The sequence below is a fragment of the Carcharhinus amblyrhynchos genome, unplaced genomic scaffold (genome assembly GCF_965287045.1).
Source record: "Carcharhinus amblyrhynchos unplaced genomic scaffold, sCarAmb.v2.hapA scaffold_45, whole genome shotgun sequence".
NCBI lineage: Eukaryota > Metazoa > Chordata > Chondrichthyes > Carcharhiniformes > Carcharhinidae > Carcharhinus > Carcharhinus amblyrhynchos.
In genome coordinates, this window is record NW_027649786.1 from 944,682 (window position 1) to 968,858 (window position 24,177).

A 24,177-nucleotide genomic window follows, 5' to 3' on the forward strand; every position below is an offset into this window, starting at 1 on the left:
TGTAGGTTCTTCAGACTAATTAATTTCAATTTATGCGAGGTAGCAGAGGACACCAATACCCATGGCAGATGTAATCAACTTGGAGGGGAGGGAGGAAATAGCTAAAACCAAAAAAATCCATTTATTACTGACCAAGTACATAGAAATATACATGGGAGGTGACAATGATAGACCCAGAGCAATAATCCTGGTCATGTTAATGGATTTTCAAAGTTCTCTTGTCATCCTCTCTCTCTCATATTCTCCCTTATATTCTAAGCTGTAGGAATGAGGTTATTTATAAATTAGGATCAAGATCTTGCCCACCCTGCAGATTTTTCTTCTTGGGGTATTAATTGAGAATGTTTGAATCAAAGTGGCATTAGCATATGCCAAAGCCTGATTTTTCACCAGCATTGGCAATAATGGAGTTAAAACACATTGTTAAGATATTGGACGATACTGGAATATAGACATGACTGACTGGCTGTACAGTGTTGGACCATTTTGTAAATTTATTGGTGCCAGGTAAATGTTGTTCAGCTGTCAGTGACTGCCCCTCTCGGAAGATTCCGGGGCCTCTATCTCTAACAGCATTAGCTGTCATTTCTCATGACTACACCCCCATGGAGAACTCCCAGACACTGGCAGGAATCCTGGATAATCTTCTCTTGGGAAATTTCACCAGGGTTAGCAATGGTTCAGTCAGATAGCACAGTGCACATCCTGCCAGATTTTACCAGGATCCAACCACAGATTAAAATCCCTGGCCATCATCTCAATTCACCAGAGGAAAAGATATTAAAGACAGAAAAATCTGAGCTGAAGATTGTTGCTGATTAAAAGTACAGCCACATCTTCCAATGTCCAAAGCAGCAAAAACTGGAGTCTGTGTTACGTGTTGGGACTCTGGAATTTCTGGCTTGTGTACACATGGTAATTGTCCAGAAGTTTAATCTCCAGTGAGCTCATTCGTGCTACATGATGTCTCCACCACTGAGCTGAGTGTCAGAGACTTGGATCAGAAATGTGGGACTTATCTGGATCCTTACCCAGGAAATGTTATGCTGGTTAATACCTAGTTGAACTCAGTCCTTCACAAATTGAAAATCAAACTGCCTGCCCATCCCCTTTGCCTCTCCTGCACTCACTGAGTTTACCCTGGGCTTATCCTGGAGAAGCCGTGCAGGCTCATTTCAGCTGCAGCTGAATTCCCAGTTGAAAATGAGCAGCTCCATTGGGGCACAGGTATCTGGGTCCAGGTGTCTAAATTTCTTACAGAGCTGAGGGTTCAAGCTCCAGGTTTTCAGCAAAAAATCTAACAGGTTAGAGTTCCACCCGAGAACCCAATAGTGGGATGCTCCCTGACTCTGTACAACCGCCTTGGAAAAAACGGTGCCCCAAGTGGTGCAAATCCAACTCCGGAGGGGATTAGGGGATTAGGAATGCAGTCAGGCCGTCACCTCTGGAAGCTAATCGCAGGCAACCACAGGGGCTGCTGAGCACTGAGGAGATCTGTTTAAAAGACTCACACCAACATGCTGATTTTGTTCCAGTTGTTATGTCAAACATTAAGCATTTATCCCTCACCCCTCTCACTTCCTGCAGAATGGGAATCCCGTCCAACTGTGAAATTTATGGTATATAAATTTCAAATCTACAGAAATGCTTTGATCTGAGGATTGGAACCGACTGCAGCTCGTACAGGGTTAGGCAGCAAGGGGTTAAAGTTAATTGATTAGTCACAAGTGGGCTCACATTAACACTGCATTGAAGATACTGTGAAAATGCCCCAGTCGCCACTCTCTGGTGCCTGTTTGGGTATACTGAGGGAGAATTCAGCTTGGTCAATGCACCCAACCATTACATCTTTGGACTGCGGAAGGAAACCCATGCAGACACGGGGAAAACATGCAGACTCCGCACAGACAGCAACCCAAGCCAGGAATCGAACTGAGGTCCCTGGCGTTGTGAGGCAGCAGTGCTAACCACTGTGCCACCGCACCATTCAAATATCTGGTAAAATCAGTGATTGATCCAAAGAATTCACACATAGGTCAGAATCAGTCAGGACATTATAGTATCATGAAAATGCAATTACCTTCCATTGACTAATGTAATCCAGAAGTCAGATTCCCCAATACAACGACACAGAGAACAAATCAATACCATTTACGCTCAAGGAATTATGCAAATCTGGTGTGTACACAGACAGCAATACTGGGATTGGATCATTCAAACCCTCATTAACCTTGGAGCCAGGTGCTGTTACTGGGTCACCTCAGACAGCAGGAGAGTTGCTCACACAATAAGAACTGATGATATTCATTTGGATATACCTTCCATTGAAAACCCTGGATTGTTTCACCCAGCAGGAGCTGAAGAAATCTAACTGGAACTTACCTGGAATCAGCTAACTGGACACTGGAAGATCAGGAGATACGTTTTGGGAAGTTGTATTATTATAAAAGAAGAGCGCATCAGAGTATTGGAGTTGCAGTCAGATGGAGGATCAAGGTTGGGAATCACAGTGGGTGAAACCGGAGCTTTGAGACAGTGTGTTTTGGCGGTGTGTGTTTTATTTAAGTTTAAGTCCAGCTGTGGGGACTTGGTGTTGATTTGTTTTAAATTTTGGGATACTGTGGCTTTTTAATCACAGAAGTATCCCTGTTAGGGTTATTAGTGGGATTTAATAAACATCAACATCTTGGTTAAGCCAATATGTGAAATGTTGTTCTTTTATAAATCCTAAAGCCCAGGGATCATTTAAGGAGGCAACGAAAACCCCAGCACCCCTCACTTCTCTACCCAGACCCCATAGGCCCGTTCATGCAAACCCCTTCCCTCTACCACCTCCAACGACTCTTATACTCTCCATGCCAACTTCCCACACATCCTCATACCTCCGAATGACTTTTGTACCAAGTTTGTGCCAACTCATATCAATCAACACAATGTGAATTCAAGTGAGAAAACTGGCTGCAGATATTGCAGACTGGGTATTGAAGTCAGATAGGCCAGAGTTTGGAATGTCACATTTATAGAAGGAACATAGGAAGCTCGCGTGCAGGTAGAGCAAGGAATTAGGAAGCCAAAAGGTATATTGGCCTTTATTGTAAGGTGATTGTCATACAAGAATAAAACTCTCCTGCTCCAATTCTACAGAGCTTTGCTGAGGCTACACCTGTAATACCGTGTGTAATTTTGGTCCCAAGAGGCACGTAACAATTTACTTGCATTGGAGACAATATAAGGATGTTTCACTGGATTCATCCCTGGGAGGGATCAATCCTGTGATGACAGCCTGCGTAAATTGTACCTCTATTCTCTGGAGTTTAGAAATATGAGAGGTGATTTCCTTTAAACATACAGAATTCTGAAGAGGCTGGTCAGTGTGGATGCTGAAAGATAGTTTCCCTGACCAGTGTGCAAACAAAAACATAGGGGCATAGTTTCAGGATAAGGGGCTGATCATTTAGAACCAAGATGAAGAGAAATTTCTTCACTTAAAGGGTTGTGAATCTTTGGAAATCTCCACCCCAGAGGATTGATGCTACTCCATCACGGAATATATGTGAGGGTGAAATAGATCCAATATTATTCTTCTGCATTGATTTAAATTTCAGAATTCAGTCAGAAATAGAAAATGAATGTTATTACCAGTGTGTTCTTAATTAAGCCATAGTAAACAAACAATTTAAATAAAAACAGAAAATACTGGGTAAACTTAGCTTTTATCCTCAACTTAAACATCCTTTAGTTTGTTATTCTGAATATTTTCTTTAACAAGCCAGTGTTGATAATATATTCTTCATGAAATTTACTGACATAAATCAGCTTTTACTGCAGGACAAATTTCATCATCCTGAGAATGTTATTGCCCCATCGCTCACATCCCTGTTAATTGTAGCTTCAGTAAAAAGTCTGACAACACCAGGTTTTAGTCTACAATTGTAGCTTCACCACAGGGAGCACGGGCATGTAGAATTATCAGGTGTATCATATATTACACCGACTGCTGAATAAATCTATTTTAAATTAGTTATAATTTAAACAGGAGGTTTAAAAAAGACAAAGATATAACTTCTCCAAATCTTAACATGCAAGTAGAGATTTACTAACCTACAACTTCCAGTTCAACTGTAAATCTTTCAGAATTGGTTTTGTCATCAACCGAACAAGTATATTCTCCTTGATCAAATACTGTTGTGTTTTTTATTCGAAGAGAAATGTTTCCTTGGGTCAGTTCATCTTTAAACAGTTCGGTCCTTCCTCTGTAATCATTGTGCTGAGCAGTAAAATCATCTCCTCCGTTTCTGTACACATGTACTGGTTCAGCAAGACCCAATTTTATCCATCTCACCACCATGTTTCTGACGAATAGATCTGGTACAAGCTGACATTCCAATACAGCATCTTCACCTGCAGTTACAACTGGATACTCAGGTCCTAGTATGATGAACTCATCTAGTGAACAATAACATTGAAAATAAAATAGATATTCATGAATCTGCAGAAGGAGAAATGCATTTACCAATCATTCAGATTCCCAGGCCCACTGACTATTCCATAAATATGGGTAAAAAGGTGTCCTGAGTCAACAAATCAAAATAAGAGACAATATTTTAAAATACAGGATAATTGATCACCCTGTCCAGAATATGCCTGCCAGAATAAAATCTCCAGGAGTTGGCAGTAAAGAGACAGTGCTTTATTGCATAAAGTAAAGTAAAACAAAACCTCAAGCCTGTGGTGAAAACAAACCGATTCCAACCAGGACAATGTAATAATAGACACACTCAAGGACCTGTTTTATACAGGGCTCATATACAATTCCACCTGGTAAGTTAATTACCAATCCCCTGAAAACTCATTCAATGAATCCCACAGGGAGATCAATGATTCCCCATGCAAGTCCTGTGGGTCATCATAGTCAGATAGAAAAATATCGAGAAAGTAGCGTTGACACCTCCATCAACACCAGCTGGATGACAAAGCCAACCGTCGCCTGGAAAAAGCAAGTTCAGAATTTGGCAGCTTCAGACTTTGGAAGAAGCCTGGAGTTTGTCTCAGAATAAAATCTGAGCAGGCAATGGCTCTTACTTCATTTCTTTATGGCTGTTTATTCAACCTACTGATATCACATTAAGCACTAGAAGCTTTCCATCTTCACTGCCCGAGATCTATTACAACATCAGATGGTCGGATAAAATCTCCAACATGGAGATTCATGCAAAGTGTGTTAGAATGGAACCAGTGACAACTTTGCATTGGATGTAATGTGACCAACTGGAACAAGATGCAAGGGACAGCTGACCCAGCAAACCATGGAACCAATTACACAGTATATAATAGTTAACTGACCAGCTGGTTCATTATAAATAGGAACCTGTGTAGAATTGTGGAGGACTCGGACTGGCCCAAGGTGAGGCCCCAGTTTTGGAGTAATGATGTTTCTTTACTAAACCCTTTCTTGGATTTATAAGTTGGAGTAAGTTTTGTTGTATTTTTATATCTGCATTTTTTAAAGAGTTCCTTCTGAAGAAACATTGGTAGCAGAGGAAAACCCATCGTAACTTGGTGTTTGTTTTTGAAGAAGTGCTACAATGGTAGGAGGTAGAAGTAAACCAGTGGGATTCGATTGTTCCCTCTATCTTTTCAAATGCTGAACCATATCAGCAATGGAAGGCAGAAATGGAAATGTGGACCCTTGTTACCACAATACAAAAAAAAGCAAGGTATGGCATTAGCTTTGTCACTTCCAAATAGGAGCAAGATAAGAAGCAAAGTATTTTCCGATTGGACAGCCCTGAATAGTGAAGAGGAGCTGCAGCTCCTACTACAATACTCAGATGAGTTTTACCAGAAAGAGGACTTCTTGGAGAATTATGAAGGATAGGTGATATTTGACAGGATTAGGAGACAAGACACCCAATCCATGCAAAAGTATATCATGGATTCTGAGAGGGGCCATAACAGGCTAATGAAATTTAATTTGGAGATTCCAGATACAGTATTGGCTTTTAAGTTGTTGGATTGTACATGACTGTCACAAATGGATACTCTTTTGGTAATGGCTGGGATACAATTAAGGGGAACAGGACCCCTCTTTGATCAGATGGCAGCATCATTAAAAATGTTTTTTGGGAAACAATCCTTCCCTGCTACCTTGTTCAATACAGACCAGAATGCCATAGTGCCCAGAATAGAGGAGTCAATGGTGACTCAACCATGTGCCAGACCAAATGGGACATGAAGACCTTTAAACTGAGACAGTTACGTTAATAACATATAGCATCAAACGGTTATAACTGATTTAAAAATGGGGAAAGAAGACGCATATGGGATACTGATAAAAGACTTTAAATCAAGGGATTGTGAATCGCTGTTTCCAGTGCAATTTCCCCATACCACTGCAATGTAAACTGTCCAAAAAGAAGAAATCATGTCTTTGAAACCACATGTGACACAGAATACATGGAAATCGACAGTGTGGTAAGGATAAGGATCAGGAAGGCTTTGTTTTGGTGGCAGAAAAGTTGAGTCCCATAATGAGCATCCTGATAAACTCTTTCAACTGTGCTGTTTTATATAGTGGATGTACGTCCACTGTCTGTGGCCAAGATTGGCTACGTTATTATCTAGAGTCTCTTGATTATAAAGACTCTAGAAAGTAAAGGAAGTAAAAGAACATGATAGTTCCACCTGCTTTAGATTTAGAGATGACAACACTCTAACATCCTCAAATGGTGATACATTTCTGTAGGATCGCAGGAATCAGTTTATTTATAAGTACAGATATAGTTTCCAGTGATGCCATTGTTACTAAGCAGGTCAGCGATGAAGAAACCTCAGATGACCATCAATTTGAAACAGGATAAAGCTGCGGTATTTGGGAAAACTGTGGAGCGACTTTTTTTTAAAGTCTGGCCATTATTGTCTTTCTTTAAGTGAATCGAAAGGATCAGACCAAAGGATTCTTGAAGTATTAGTGTCGCTAACAGGCAACAGCATGACAGCACCACAGGGAGCATGGGCATTTAGAATTATCAAGTATATCATATATTACACCGACTGCTGAATAAATCTATTTTAAATTAGTTATAATTTAAACAGGGGGGTTTAAAAAAAGACGAAGCTATAACTTCTCCAAATCTTAACACGCGAGTAGAGATTTACTAACCTACAACTTCCAGTACAACTGTAAATCTTTCAGAATCGGTTTTGTCATCAACCGAACAAGTATATTCTCCTTGATCAAATGCTATTGTGTTTTTTATTCGAAGAGAAATGTTTCCTTGGGTCAGTTCATCTTTAAACAGTTCAGTCCTTCCTCTGTAATCACTGTGCTGAACAGTAAAATCATCTCCTCCGTTTCTGTACACATGTACTGGTTCAGCAAGACCCAATTTCATCCATCTCACCACCATGTTTCTGACAGATAGATCTGGTACAAGTTGACATTCCAATACAGCATCTTCACCTGCAGCAGTTACAACTGGATAATCAGGTCCTAGTATGATGAACTTACCTAGTGAAAAATAACATTGAAAATAAAATAGATATTCATGAATCTGCAGAAGGAGAAATGCATTTACCAATCATTCAGATTCCCAGGCCCACTGACTATTCCATAAATATGGGTAAAAAGGTGTCCTGAGTCAACAAATCAAAATAAGGGACAATATTTTAAAATACAGGATAATTGATCACCCTGTCTAAAACATGCCTGCCAGAATAAAAACTCCAGGAGTTGGCAGTAAAGAGACAGTGCTTTATTGCATAAAGTAAAACAAAACCTCAAGCCTGTGGTGAAAACAAACCGATTCCAACCAGGACAATGTAATAATAGACCCACTCAGGGACCTGTTTTATACAGGGCTCATATACAAGCTCCACCTGGTAAGTTAACTACCAATCCCCTGAAAACGCATATTCAATGACTCCTACAGGGAGATCAGTGATTCCCCATGCAAGTCCTGTGGGTTATCATAACCAGATAGAAAAATATTGGGAAAGTAGAGTTAGAACATAAGAACATAAGAAAGAGGAGCAGGAGTAGGCCATCTAGCCCTTCGAGCCTGCCCCGCCATTCAATAAGATCATGGCTGATCTGTCGTGGCTCAGTTCCACATTCCCGCCCTCTCCCCATAACCGTTAATCCCCTCTCTTATCAAAAACCCATCAACCCGCGTCTTAAAAATATTTAGCGAGGCAGCCTCCACCACTTCAACGGGCAGAGAATTCCAGAGATTCACCACCCTTTGAGTGAAGAAGTTCCTCCTCAACTCCGTTCTAAACCGCCCCCCCTTTATCTTGAGGCTGTGCCCCCTAGTCCTAACATCCTTTCTGAGTGGGAAGAGTCTCTCCACCTCTATCCTATCCATCCCATTCATCATCTTATACGTCTCAATGAGATCTCCCCTCATTCTTCTAAACTCTAACGAGTGCAAGCCTATCATCCACATGCATTATAAAAATTCCAGCTAATTTTCCTTTAGCCTTCCAGTAAAACATGCTGGATTTGCTTTTAACTGGGTACAGCCAGACTTCAGAGAAATACTATGTATCACTTAACCTATATACGCATTTGCTCAAATGTAATGTAATGGGATGGCACAGAAGAATTTGAAGAAAGGGTAATCGAGAAGCTGAAAACAGAATTTAAAGTTGGGAGTCAAGCAGCTGGTGCTTTTCGATATCTTGTCTTGATATCCGACAAAATACATCTGGTGTAACAATGAGTCAACAGGGATATCTAAAACAGTATTGATCCCATTCCCATCACCAGAGAAAGGTCAATGGAAAAAGGGGAATGGGCCAATGAAAAAGAGTGAGGAGTATGATAGGACAGCTAAATTGGCTAAGCACGCAGACAAGACCAGATGGGAGCTGTAATGTCCTAGAGCTCGGTAATATGTTGAAATGCACCACAGAGTGATCTTGCAGGCTAATAAAACATTAAAAACATTAAAATTAGAGGAGCGTGTAATTAAATTCCCAGCACTTAGAAAACTGGAAGATATGAAATGGTTGTGTTTAGTGATACTTCACATGCAAATCTACCAGATGGACTTCAAGAGGTGATGGATTCATAATACTCCTGGTACAAAAATTTTGTAAATTTAATTTGTATCTTTATATGCCCTGTTTGTGAACTGAAACCCCACTCACCTGATGAAGGAGCAGCACTCCGAAAGCTAGTGGCTTGTGCAACCAAATAAACCTGTTGGACTTTAACCTGGTGTTGTGAGACTTCTCACTAACTAACAGGAAGCAGTGTTAAGGGCATCTTTCTCAGGTTGGAGAGCAGTAATCAGTGAAATGCCACAGGGATTAGTGCTGGGACTGCAGCTCTGCACAATGTATAATAATGACTTGGAAGAAGGAACAAAGTGTACTGTGGTTAAATTGGCAGATGATACAAAGGTGGGAGAGAAAGACAGGATACAAGGAAGATATAAATAGTTTACACAGAGATATTGACAGGTTCAGTGAATGGGCAGAAAATTGGCAAATGGAATTCAATTTGGGAAAACGTGAGCTTATTTTTTCCAAAATGAACAATGAGAAGGCAGATTATATTTAAATGTAGAGATTGCAGAAAGCTGTAGCACAAAAGGGACTTGGGGGTCCTTGTTCATGAAACCTAGAAAGTTCACATACATGTGCAGGAGGTAATAGGGGAGGTAAAAGGAATTCTGTTTCTTTTTATTTCAAGGGAGCTGAAGTATAAAAGTAAAGAGGTGTTGCTGCAACTGTACAAGGATCTAGTGAGGCCACATTTATCATACTGTGTACGGTTTTCATCCCCTTAAGGGAAAATATATCACTGGAGGCAGTACAGAGGTTTTCCAGGATAATCCCATTGAGGAAAAAGCTTGGGTCTTGGAGTTCAGAAGAATGAGAGGTGTTAAGATTGAAACATACAAGATTCTTAGGGGGTTAAACAGGAAAAATGTTGGGAGGATGTTTCCACTCATGGGGGAAGATTAGGACCAGAAGACATAGTCACAGAATAAGGAGGTGCTCATTCAAGATGAATTGGACGAATAATTTCTTCCGAGTTGGGAATCTTTGGAATTTATCATCTCCGGAAGCTGTGGAGGTCAAGTCCTTGAGCATTTTCAAGGCTGAGGTCGATAGATTTTTAATCACTAGGGAATTTAAGGAATACAGAGATGAGGGAGGAAAGTGAACTTAGCGAGTGTTAGTTTAGCCATGATCTTATTAAATGGCGGAGCAGGCTCGAAGGGTTGAATGGCCTACTCCTGTTCCTATTTCTTTTAAGACCATAGGATGCAAGCCATCAGGTTTAGAGACTTGTCAACCTTTGATCCCATTAGTTTTCCCAACACTATTGTTATTACTTTAAGTTTGCTTTAAAATTGTTTTAAGTCTGCTTTAAAATTGTTTTAAGTCCACAGATGTGCAGATTTGGTGTATTGGCCACAGTACATTTTCCCATTAGTCTGCAGAGATTAGTGGATTTGCCATGGTGTATGCGTGGTGCTTTGGGAATTTGGGGTGGATCTAGGTAAGATTATCTTTTGGAGAGTCGATGTAGACTCAATGGGCTGAATGGCCCCATTCTGCACTGTTGGGATTGTACGAGATTAAGTTCTCTCTTCTCTTTTGCCCCTGATTTTCTCCTACACTTGGAGCTTTCTGTGTCTTCTAATTTAAAGAAAGATAAAATCACTTGTTCAAAGTCTTTGCCATGTTCTTTTTCTCAGTTTCATCCTCTAAAGAACCCATATTTAGTTTAGCCACTGTTCATTTTCATAAACTTATAGTAGTTTTTGTATTTCTTCCTTTTTTCTAATTCCAGAATTTCTCCCCCTTTATAATTTTATATTCATCCTTTGCTGGTTTCTAAAATTTTCCTCAATCTTCTGACCAATCATTAATGTTCACAGCATCGTGCACATTTTCTTTCAATTTGATATCATTGTTAACATTCTTATTTAACCATGGATGCTGCATCTTTCTCACTGGGTGTTTTTCTCAGTGGAATTCTTAGTTGAGAGTTGTGAAATATTTGTTTAAAGTCTATTATTGCTTTTGTACCCTGTTATCTTTTAACCTGTTTTCCCAGTGCACTGTAGTCAACTCTATTTTCAGGCTCTTTTATAATTTAAGTTTGTCACTAATTTTAAACCCACATTTCTTTCATGAGACTCCATTGTGTTATCACTTTTATCTTGAGGAAATATATATTGTGAGGTCTGTTGCGAATAACCTAGTTGATGGCTCACGCTAGTATTTTGGAGGGAATGTTTATTTCTGAGAAGATTAGGTTAGAGTTGGTGAGAATCCCTTTTTGGATGATCCCAGCTCCTGCACCCCAACATAATTTGGTTCACGTGCAGTGAGGGTCGTGAACCAGATTAATATTTAAATATTCAATTAAACATGCAGGGTCAATTTGGAGCTGAATTCTTCTGGCTTCTGCAAATCTCTGACCCTTGGGCACAGCAGCAACCTGGTGCAAATAACGACTGGTCTCTGTAAATGGAGACCAGTCATGATGGCCATGCTGGCAGTTTGGAGGCAATTGAAGCCCGTGGGGTGGTCATGGAAATGGCTGGCTACTGTCTTGACACTGTCCTCGACACCCTCGCAATGCCCACCCAGGGTGCAGGCTGGCATTGCTAAAAGGGGTACTAGTGAATAGGAGGGGGTGTTCTCATCCAACAAGGAGTGGAGGCAGCAGGCAGAGAGTTGTCTGGAGATTGGGGCACGCTTTTAAAAAAAAAGTCTTGGCCTTCGAGGAGCCGGGCTCGCTGACGTCTTTAGGTCCCCACTCCAAAAAGAATTCTAAGTGCACGATCTGAGCAGCCGTCACGCTCTGCTGCTGCTGCAGCCAGGATGGAGAAATTGACGGTCAGACAAATCTTTGTTCACCGCACCGGGACCAGGAAATCCCCACACGAGCAGCCATAAGATTTCAGCCGAAGTGTGGGTGAACGCAGTGAGAATCTCCCCAGGCTCCAAAAAAAATTCATGGGCCGGATTCTCCAACCTCACCTGCAGCTGGGATTCTTCAGGGCTGCTACAGTGAATGGAAATTTGGCGAAGTGCTGACTTCTCCATTCTCACTGGTGGCTGCAGGGCGTGAATGACTGGAGAATTCCGGCCTAAGTGTGGCCCCCCCACCCCTGCGGGGTTCCCTGCTTGCCTGCCCCACCCTGCCATGGCTCTGCCCTCAGGCACCGTCCCGACTCACTCCACCCCCACTCTTCCTCCGGCCCTAGCAAAGCAATGGTGTCCAGTGGGCTCTGCCAGGATGCCAAGTGAGCAATGCCTGGTCTCGCTGCCCGACTGGCCAGGGGCTTCAGTGGTCTTCAATCCCTCCCAGTGAGGCCACCATGCCTGGACCATACCTGATTCTCGTCATGGAGAACCTCAGCCAGTGAGGTGATTAAGGTAAGTGAGGCCGGATGATGGCATCCAGGACTATTAATAACATGCAAAGCATGTCATTAATATTTAAATTGGCTTTGTGCTCTTCTCCATCAAAACAGGGCTGGTATGATCCAGGGAGGTGAAAAATCAGGCGTGAACAGGATCTTTTGCTTCCCGCCCAATCTTACCAGCTCGCCTCGCCAACAGTCAGGCAGCCGAGTTTGTATTGAAATATTTTAGGGAGAATCATGCCAGTAATGTCTACACTGCCTGCAAAGGAATGCAGTCCAGAGAGATGCTTTGTTTAGGGCATTAAAACAAAATATGTTTAAAAGCTTTCAGTAACCCAAAAATCCGACATCATCACGGGGATGAGTGGGGCTTCAGAAGGTTCAGTCTAAATCATCTCCATTTTATAACCCTGCCTCATTACACAATATGGAGATGTCAGCAATGGACTGGAGTAAACACAGTAAGAAGTCTCACAACACCAGATTAAAGTCCAATAGGTTTATTTGGTAGTAAACGTCACTAGCTTTCAGGGTTTACCCCTTCGTCAGGTGAGTGGGGAGTTCTGATCACGTGTGCAGAACTTGGCGATATCACATGAGGACGGCCTCAACTGGGATCTTGGGTTCATGTCACACTATCTGTAACCCCCATGACTTGCCTGAACTTGCAACATCTCACTTACTGTCCTGTCTGGAGACAATACACATTTCTTTATCCTGTGCTTAATACTATCACCACTCACATTGTCTGCACCTTTAAGACTTGATTAGATGTAAAGACTCACATTCTAATCAGTATTCTGTAAACTGTGTGTGCCTTTATAAGCTCTGTTTCTGATCAGAACTCCCCACTCACCTGACAAAGGGGCAAACCCCGAAAGCTAGTGGTGTTTACTACCAAATAAACCTGTTGGACTTTAACCTGGTGTTGTGAGACTTCTTACTGTCATTACACAATTCCAGGTGTAAAATAGATTGCTCCATGGTTAATTCCAGTACAGCATTCTAAGAAACTGTCTCCAATACCTCCTATAAACTCATCCTCAGGCTACTTTGCCAATTTTACTCATCCGATCTACAAGAAGTTTAAAATCTCCCATGACTATTGATAGAGCTTTTTTTTAAAACGAGTCTCTGTTATTTCATGATTTATACGCTGCCCTAGAGTGTGACTATAGTTAGAGGCCTGTAAACTAGTTCCATCACTGAATTCTTTCCTTGGTTAGTTGTTCTAGTTAGCTCCAGCCAAACAGACGCTAAGGGTGCAATCTTATGAAAAAAAACTCAAAGGTGCATTTTCACGACCTCATCCCACCCATCATTCGGCGAGGTGGTAAGTTTGGGCGAGAGGTGAGAAATCGGGTTTGTGCCAAGGGGTGTGGGGCCGAGTGTGGAGGGCAGTGGAGCTCTGCAGGGGGACGTGATCAACAAAGTGTCCACAGTATACGGGAGATCAGGGCGCCTGTGAAACAAACTCAGCAGCTGGCTTCATCAGCAAGATTAGTCTCCATCCCAACTCCTGCTGGGATATTATTTTTGGCTCAGTGCCGTACGATTACAACTGAGAGCTCACCCAAGGGGGAGGGGGGCTTTCACGCTAGTTTGGCACTTAGAATTTTGGTAAGATCACACCCTCCCCCTACCCACCCCCCCCCCCCCCCCGCCCCCCCACCACCACCATGTCTTTGCAATGGCCATCATTGACAATGTTAGAAATAGAACCTATTTTCATTTCACCCATCCTGCCCTTCACCCTTACTTCCCTCAATCCTCTCACATGTTCAAACCTATTTGCTTTCTAGTTTTCTTCAGTTCTGATTGAAGTCATGGGCATTATCTTGCACTAATCTGATCTTTCTCTCCACCCTAATTACAACTGTAACACTACATTCTGCACGCTCTCCTTTCCTTCTCTATGAACGGTATGTTTTGTCTGTGTAGTACACAAGAAACAATACTTTTCACTGCATGTTAATACATGTGACAATAATAAATCAAAATCAAATCAGGTCTGAAAGTTTCTGTGTTTTTCTCCCCACAAACGCTGCCTGACCTGCTCATTGTTCCCAGCTCAATGGTGCTGTTTTTTTTCCTGCTAACATCTTCATAAATCTGCTTTGTGCAGCCTAAAGCTGCCCATAGACACCAAGAGATTTAGGATCCCCACTTGGACACACCTATCGAGATTTTCTTCCAATTAAATCCCTTCTCCAGAAACTGGGATAAGGGAATTCCTGCACAGGGAATACCCACTGTCACTGGTGGATAGAGACTCTGCTCCTTGTTATCTGAAGAGAGGAATGTTCATTGTTAAGGGGAACGACTGGGGAATAGGCCTAGGTTAGCTGCTCATTGGGAGAGCTAGTGCAGACATGATGAGCCAAAGGCCTCCTGTGCCATAACAATTCTGTGATTATTAATGAGGCCTGTCAAGAAATCCTGGGATCAGTTGGATTGTTTATCACCAGGTCTTCTCCAGTTTCCTGTGGATTACACTAGAGCTATAGCAGGAGTGTGTCAGAACACAATTAAATCTGTGAACAACATTCTCAGTATAAACTAAGAATAAACTACTATAAATTCAATAAACATTGGTAATATTATAGAAGAGTGAATCTTATGATGTATTGTAAACAATATCATTGAATTACTTTTAATAAAACTAAAGAAGCTATAATGATTCATACCATGTACCGAGACCAGAATCATAAACAGCAGCAACACAATGTGCTGAACCTCTCTCATCTTGGGATCTTATCAGAAGAACCATCACCTGTGAGAGACAGAGAGAAGTAACAGTTTCATTATTTGTGTTGTAATTTCTCATCAATCTTCTATGTACAGTGTTCACATACCATTGTTAAATAGGCTGTGCAACATTAAGTGATTTTGGTGAAATCAAGACACTGTGGGCCTGAAGATCCTGAACATATCTTATGAACATTTGTGCATCATATTTTTTTACCTCTGTATTGTTTTGTCTTTCTCTGAAACCATTCACAAAATATGATGCAAGGTGTTCATCTGAAGATGCTCTTGCATGATGATCAGTCAGTCCTCTTTCTTATTCTTTTCCTGGAATGTGAGCTTTGCTGCAAGGTAGCACGATTGCTGATCCCAAATTAACTTTTGAGGCGATAGTGAGCTGCCTTCTACAATGCCACGAGAGGCAGAGAAACTGGTTTAAGGTGAATGGACAAAGAACCAAAAGCCTGTCAAATGAAATGTAATGTGGGACAATGTGAAATTGTCCATTTTGGCAGGAAGAATAAAAGAGTGAGAAAATAGCAAGAGATTGCAGAGGGATCTGAGCGTCCTAGTGCATGAATCACAAAGGGCTAGTGTACAGGTCTAGCAAAAATTAGGAAAGATAATAGAATGTTATCATTTATTGTGAATAGAATTGATTGCAAAAATAAGGAGGTTATGCTTCAATTCTACAGGACATTGGTGTGAACATATCTGGGGTATTGTGGACAGTATTGGTCTACTTATTTAAGAATGATGTAAAATGTGTTAGCAGCAGTTCATAGAAGGTTGATGACACTACTACCAGGAATGGGCAGGTTGTCTTATTTAGAAAGGTTGGACAGGCTAGGATTGTGTCTGCAGAAATTCAGAAGAGGAACAGGAGACTTGTTTGAAACATACAAGATCCTGAGTTGTACTGACAGAGTGGATGTGGAGAGGATATTTCCCCCTGGAACTGGGGGGTGGGGGGTCACTGTTTAAAAATAAATTTGGAACTCTCTTCCTGAGAAGGTTATGGGGGGAGTCTTTGAATATCTCAGGCAGGAGTGGATAGGTGCTTGGTTGGCAAAAAGTGTGATAGATTATCGAGGTAGATGGGATGCAGATTTTAGGTTATTATCAGGTCCTTGATCTTACTAAATAGAGGAGCAGGTTTGAGGGGTTCAGTAGCCTACTCCGGTTTTTTGTTCGTATGTCTGTATGACATGTAGAAAACCTTGTTTTAAGCACTGTGTAATTAGAATCTGAAATGCATTGCCTGAGGCCCTAGTGGAGGCAAATTTAAGAGATTTGGATAAACACTGGAAAGTAAGATTTGCTTGGCTCTGAGGAAAAGGCAGGAGAGTGGGACATCACAGGCCAGATATCAACTTATGGTTCTTAGAAATAGTGCCTGGGATCTTTCTCATGTAAGAAAGTACAGAATCATAGAATAGTTATAGCATAGGAGGAGGCTATTTGGTCCTATGTGCCTGTACTGGCTCTCTGAAGGAGCAATTCACCAAGCACCACTCTCCTGCCTTTCCCTCCACATTTTTCTTCCTTTAATAATCCAATTTCTTTTGAATGCCTTCATTGAATCTGCCTCCACCCACACACACACAGGGCAGTCCAGATGCTATCTGGTCATTATGTGAAAATGCTTTCATTTACCTCATCTTTTATTTTATTTTTTGCTAATTACCTTTAATCTGCGCTGTCTTCTTGATCTTTTCACCAATGTCTCCCTACTCTGTCCACAGATGCTGTCAGACCTGTTGAGATTTGTTTCAGATCCAGCATTTTGCTTTTATATTTCGCTCAAAAAGGTGATTGGGATCAATGTATTCAAAAGGGAATTGAATTGCTTTTCTGAAAAGAAACAACATGTAAGGTTACGTGAATAAGGCAGACGAGTGGATAGAATGTTCTTTCAGTGAAATAGCACAGGCTCGATGGGCTGAAATGCCTCCTTCTGCACTAAGATCCTGCAATTCTGGACCCACAGATTTATTAATGAGGACATGGAGCACAAAAGCAAAGATGTTATGCTAACCCGATATAAAAACACTTTCAGCAGGGGTATTGTGTCCGGTTCTGGGCACGAGCAGAGGGTGTGAAGGCATTAGAGTGAGTGCAGAAAAGCTTTGGAGGAATATTTTAGGGATATGGAATTACAAAGATAGGTTGGGGCTGTTTTGCCTGGAGAAGAGAAGCTTTGATAGTGGGATTCAAAAACATGATGCCTTCATATTCTCTGCTCATGCCCAGAACTGGACACAATACTCCTGCTGAGTGTGTTTTAATGTGGAGATGCTGGTGTTGGACTGGGGTAAACACAGCAAGAAGTCTCCACACCAGGTTAAAGTCCAACAGGTTTACTTGGTAGTAACGCCACTAGCTTTTGGGGTTTGCCCCTTTGTCAGGTGAGTGGGAGTTCTGATCAGAAACAAGCATATAAAAGCACACACAGTTTACAGAATACTGATTAGAATGCGAGTCTTTCCAGCTAATCAAGTCTTAAAGGTGCAGACAATGTGACTGGAGAGGGGGTTAAGCACAGGTTAAAGAGATGTGTATTGTCTCCAGACAGGACAATAAGTGAGATGTTGCAAGCCCAGGCAAGTCATGGGGGTTACAGATAGTGTGACATGAACCCAAGATCCTGGTTGAGGCCGTCCTCGTGTGCAGAACCTTCAGCCTGCTCCGCCATTCAATAAGATCAAGGCTGATCTTTTCGTGGACTCAGCGACACATACCCACCCGCTCAACATAACCCTTAATTCCTTTACTTTTCAAAAATGTATCTATCTTTAAAAACATTCAATGAGGTAGCCTCAACTGCTTCACTGGGCAGAGAATTCCACAGATTCACAACCTTTTGTGCGAAGAAGTTCATCCTTAACTCCGACCTAAATCTGCTCCCCCTTATTTTGAGGCCGTGCCCCCTGGTTCTAGTTTCACCCGCCAGTGGAAACAATTTCCCTGCTTCATCTCATCTCTTCCCTTCATAATCTTATGTTTCTATAAGGTCTCCCCTCATTCTTAATTCCAATGAGTATAGCCCTAGTCCACTCAGTCTCTCCTCATAAGTCAACCCTCAACCATGGAATCAACCTAGTGAATCTCCTCTGCACCCCCTCCAGTGCCAGTATATCCTTTCTCAAGTAAGGAGGGCAAAACTGTACACAGTACTCCAGGTGTGACCTCACCAGCACCTTATACAGCTGCACCATAACCTGACTGTTTTTAAACTCCATCCCTCTCACAATCTTGGACAAAATTCCATTTGCCTTCTTAATTACCTGCTGCACCTACAAACCAACTCTTTGTGATTCATGCACAAGGACACCTAGGTCCCTCTGCATAACAGCATGCTACAATCTTTTTCCATTTAAATAATAGTCTATTTTGCTGTTATTCCTACCAAAATGGATGACCTCACATTTACCAACATTGTACTCCATCTGCCAGACTCTCGCCCACTCATTTAGAATATCTATATCCCTTTGCAGAATTTCAGTTTCCTCTGTACACTTTGCTCTGCCACTTATCTTCGTGTCATCTGAGAATTTTGACACTACGTTTGGTCCCCAACTCCAAATCATCTATGTAAATCATAAACAACTGCAGTCCTAACACTGATCCCTGAGGCACACCACTCGTCACTGATCGCTAACCAGAAAAACACACATTTACCCCTACTCTTTGCTTTCTGTTAGTTAACCAGTCCTCTTTCCATGCCAATACAATACCTGTAATACCTTGCACCATTATCTTCTGCAGCAGCCTTTGGTGCAACAGCTTGTCAAATGTCCTCTGGAAATCCAAAAACACCACATCCAAAAGGTTCTCCATTGTCCACTGTGCACACAACGCTCTCAAATAACTCTACCAAATTAGTCAAACATGAGCTGCCCTTCATGAACCTATGCTTCCCAATGGGATAATTTATATCCCGATGTCTCGCTATTTCTTCCTTGATGATAGATCCAAGCATTTTACCTGCTATAGAAGTTAAACTAACTGGTCTATAGTTACCTGCCTTTTGCCTACCTCCTTTTTAAATACTTTGGAAGATGCAGTAAATCAAAGAGCAGAGACAAGGTAGAAGAGCAAGAACTATAGGACCCCTCAGCTATTTACCATTTATATAGATGATCTGGAGGAGGGAACCGAGTGTATGGTGTCGAAATTTGCTGATGACACCAAGATTGGTGGAACGGCAAATTGCGCGGAGGGTGTGGAGAGTCTGCAGAAGGATCTAGATAGGCTGGGCGAATGGGCCAGGAACTGGCAAATGGAATTTAATGTTGGCAAGTGTGAGGTGGTCCACTTTGGTAGGAATAATGGTAGGAAGGACTATTACTTACGGGGCGAAAAACTGCAGCAGGCGACGGTGCAGAGGGACCTCGGGGTCCTTGTGCATGAGTCGCAAAAACCCAGCTTGCAGGTGCAGCAGGTGGTCAGGAAGGCGAATGGGATGCTGGCCTTCATAGCGAGGGGGATTGAATATAAAAGTAGGGAGGTCTTGCTGCAGCTGTATAGGACACTGGTGAGGCCGCAGCTGGAGTACTGTGTGCAGTTTTGGTAGCCGCACTTACACAAGGATATTTTGGCCTTGGAGGGAGTGCAGAGGAGGTTTACTAGGCTGATACTGGAGTTGAGGGGGTTGAGCTATGACGAGAGGCTGAATAAACTAGGCTTGTACTCGTTAGAGTTTAGAAGAATGAGGGGAGATCTCATTGAGACATATAAGATGAAGAATGGGATGGATAGGATAGAGGTGGAGAGACTCTTCCTGCTCAGAAAGGACAGTAGGACTAGGGGGCACAGCCTCAAGATAAAGGGGGGGCGGTTTAGAACAGAGTTGAGGAGGAACTTCTTCACTCAAAGGGTGGTGAATCTCTGGAATTCTCTGCCCGTTGAAGTGGTGGAGGCTGCCTCGCTAAATATTTTTAAGACGCGGGTTGATGGGTTTTTGATAAGCGAGGGGATTAAGGGTTATGGGGAGAGGGCGGGAATGTGGAACTGAGCCACGACAGATCAGCCATGATCTTACTGAATGGCGGGGCAGGCTCGAAGGGCCAGATGGCCTACTCCTGCTCCTATTTCTTATGTTCTGATGTTCCTACTGGGCAGAAGGAGGCCATTCAGCCCTCTGAATCTGCACTGACACTGACAGGGCTTCTTATCCAGGTCCACCACCCCCCTCTTCCCATCTATGTGCGTTTACCCCAATAATCTACATATCTTGGGACACTAAGGGGTAATTTAGCATGGCCAATCCACCCAATCTGCACATCTTTGAACTGTGGGAGGAAATCACAGCACCCAGACAGAAACCCACGCAATGATGAACATGCAAACTCTACACAGTCACCCAAGACTGGAATACCATGGCACTGTGAGGCAGCAGTGCTAATCACTGTGCCATCATGCCATCAAGCAATAAATGTATTACCAGAAATGAAAAACAGTAATAATGGAATTTTAGTCACATAGAAATTTTATATTGAGGCTTGATGGAATTCAGAAGCTTTTGGAGTTCCTTGGTAGTTGTCTGCTGTCTGACTTGGTATCCTTCTGTTAGATAGCTGGATCCTTCTCTTAAGGGATATTTAAACTGGGGATGGAGATGAATGCTGGCTGCCCTGGCCGCTGGAGATATTCGCTTTAAGATGGCCGTCACTCTGGCCTTTATACCTGCGACAATCTTAATTTTCTTACACCAGGATTGGTTTGATCCTGGCAACTCGATCAAATTCAAATCTGATAGCCTCTTAATAGTTGATTGTCCTTTTAAAATGGCTAGGCTGACAGAATGCAAAAGTCTGTTACCAAGTCAACTCTGATGCTTAATCCTTTTGAAACAAATGTTGCAACCTAGAGTCTGGATGTACTCTGCATTTTAAAAATTCAAGCATTGGTTTCCGTGTCAGAACCTTTGCAGGACAGGAAGATGTTACAGATGAACAATATTTAAAAAGGAACAAGGAAAGAAAACAGGGACACAGGAAAAGACACAGAATGACCTCTGCATTGCCTGCAAAACAGCACGATGAAATTGCAAAAGTGATCAGCCACATGGAACAGAATGTGGAACAAGATCAAAGAAATAAAAATAGAAATCTAAAACAAAATGTGTGAATAATGAGAATATTGATGGAAGGGAAAACATTAACAATCAGCAAAGTAGATTAAATTCCAGTACTTTAGGAGTTTGGGGGAAAAAGGATATAGATCACCTGGTAATACTGTCCTGGCAGGGATCCAGTAACTACCAGCACACCCACCTCATATATAGCACTTACAGCCAGAGGGGAAATCACAGCTATGGTTAATGCTAATATGAAGAACACTGAACTGCCAAGAGTCTTGGGAAAATAAGAGCTTAGACAACTCACTGTGCTCACAGATAGTCCGTCTGGTGTCTGAGCTGATAGATTTTTGTGGTTGAAAATTACCCTGCATATCTGGAATTTTCTGGGCCAACCTCAGTGATTGGAACTATGAAAGTGTGAGGTTATCCACTTTGGAAGGAATAATAGTAAAATGGACTATTATTTAAATGGTGAAAAATTACAATTTGCTACTGTGCAGAGGGACCTGGGGGTCCTTGTGCATGAATCGCAAAAACTCAGTCTGCAGGTGATCAAGAAGGCAAATGGAATGTTGGCCTTTATAGCGAGGGGGATAGAATATAAAAGCAGGGAGGTCTTGCTGCAATTGGACAAGGCACTGGTGAGGCTGCTACTAGAGTACTGTGTGCAATTTTGGTCCCCTTATTTGCGAAAGGATATATTGGCCTTGGAGGGAGTACAAAGAAGGTTCACCAGGTTCTTACCGGAGACGAGGGGGTTAGATTATGAGGAGAGATTGGGCCTGTACTCGTTGGAGTTTAGAAGGCCGAGGGGTGATCTTATAGAGACATAAGATAATGAAGAGGCTGGATAAAGTACAGGCAGAGAGATTCTTTCCACTTAGAAAGGAAACAAGAACTGGAGGACACAGCCTCAAAATAAGGGGGAATCAGTTTAGAACAGAGTTGAGGAGGAACTTCTCTCAGGGTAGTGAATCTCTGGAATTCTCTGCCCATTGAAGTGGTGGAGGCTACATCGTTGAACATGTTTAAATCACAGGTAGATAGATTTCTGATCAATAAGGGAATTAAGGGTTATGGGGAGCAGGCGGGTAAGTGGAATTGAACCATTTTCAGATCAGCCATGATCTTAGTGAATGGTGGGGCAGGCTCGAGGGGCTAGGTGGCCTATTCCTGCTCCTATTTCTTATGTTCTTAAAAATCCAAATGAGATGAGAGTTTTTAAATCAGTGCGAGGAGGGTAATGTGGAACGGGAACAAGACCACAATTCATAAAACGTCTATACCAGGCACGGTCCCCGAGGTATAGATTTTAGTCTGTGCCTCCACCTTCACTTTTACTTGTTGTTTATTTCCTGTTCAAGTTCAAAGACTTTAAATAAGTTGGATAACAGTTTGTAAAAGTTCCCAGAGAGTTACCATGTTCGAGCACTTTAAACTGTCTAATTCCCTCCTTCGGTTCAAGGTATACAACAAATTCTTTTTAATGCGGATGTTGTTTGAACTGCTGCCTGTTCCTGGGTTTTTTTAATACAGTATATGTTTCCGATTTACACCGATCTGTAATACTGTGTTTTTGTTAATATTGACGGAGCTGTCGTGCAGTGTCAGAGAGGAGCTGCTCGGATCACCCTTCAGTGTTCAGGATCACTGTCTGAAACAAGTGTAGCAATTCCTCAACATGGACTACTGTATAAAATGGCTTTTTTCTTAAACAGGAGATCGAGCAATTATCTACAGGGCTAAATTATTTCATTTTAAAAGTTTCATTTACGAGTTGTCACGAAGGGACTTCCTGCTTCGGCCTTTTTCCGGACTGTGTTTGACTCTGATGGTTTTCTGTAATAAAACACCCTCTGTCTCCTTTCCCCTGATACAGGTACATCCTTCCCTGAAAATAAAGAATATTTGGTACTTACCTCTTACTTTCTGACTATCTAATCGATTTTTTTTACCAGATCTATAAGGCGTAAAAGAATTCGCATCAGTTAATCCCAGAAAGCTTTCACTTTCGAAGTGAGTCACTCGCTAAAGTGTTTGGCTGGTCTCGTGTTCTGTTCTCATTAACTCTTTAAGGGCACACTTCACATCAATCGAACATCATCATTATCAACTTAAAAAAAACCTAAAGACGTAATTTTCAAGAAATACAGTTAATAAAACCTAACTTATACAAAAGAAAACAAACTTAGCAAATTAATTCACAGTATTATTTATATTTTCACTTTGTTTACCCTCTCATTGAATGTGGGCACCACTGGCATTTGTGACAAATTACAATTACCCTGAGACAACTGAGTGATATGCTACTTCAGAGGCCATTGCTGTGGCTCTGGGGTCACATGTAGGTCAGACCCTGTGAGGATGAGAGACTTCCTTCCCTAAAGGACATCAGTGAACCAGGTTGCTTGTCTTAAGAAATCGTGGGATAAAGGAGCAGCTGGAATGACATCCAGTAGCCCCACCATCCTCTGGTGCTGACACTGGTGGGTCCACACTTGTACCATGCAGCTGAAGACCAGCATCACAGAGCTCACAGGCTCAGCCATAGAGGTATTGAGCTGAGCCATGGTTCAGGAATCTCCTGCCATGGAACGCTGTTCCTGCACTAAGGTCTCCACCACAGACGCCACTCTTGCAGTGTCGGTCTCTCTGTGCTGAAGTGACAGCACCATCCCCTCAGATAGATGATGATGGGACTGCTCCAGTTGGCCTTGCAGTCCGAGAAGGAATGCTGACATCCCTTCCTGATACTCATGAGTCTGCCTTTGCAGCTTCAGCAGCTGTGGGATGATTGGACCCAGGGGCACATCATCAGCAGTGGGGCTCGGCAGAGTCCTGGCCTCCAGCAATCCTCTGATTGCCGCTCTCCTGGGACATCCCTGCTTCCACCTGCTGTAGATAATCAGGTGTGTGGTGCTCACCAATGAGTGACTCAGGAGCCTG

The 24,177-nt window shown here is 42.2% G+C and overlaps 1 protein-coding gene across 1 annotated transcript in view; it reads right to left on the reverse strand.

Annotated features, from left to right (window-relative positions):
* The window catches only part of LOC145337233 (butyrophilin subfamily 1 member A1-like), a 77,758-nt gene extending 53,957 nt beyond the window's left edge, over positions 1–23,801 (reverse strand). Inside the window, exons 1-3 of the mRNA XM_080182024.1 lie at positions 23,736–23,801; positions 18,884–18,947; positions 4,102–4,446 (exon numbers count right to left, since the gene is read on the reverse strand). Coding sequence (XP_080038150.1) covers positions 4,102–4,446; positions 18,884–18,947; positions 23,736–23,801 — 475 coding nt within the window. The remainder of the gene's footprint in view (positions 1–4,101; positions 4,447–18,883; positions 18,948–23,735) is intronic.
* Between the last annotated feature and the right edge of the window lie 376 nt (positions 23,802–24,177).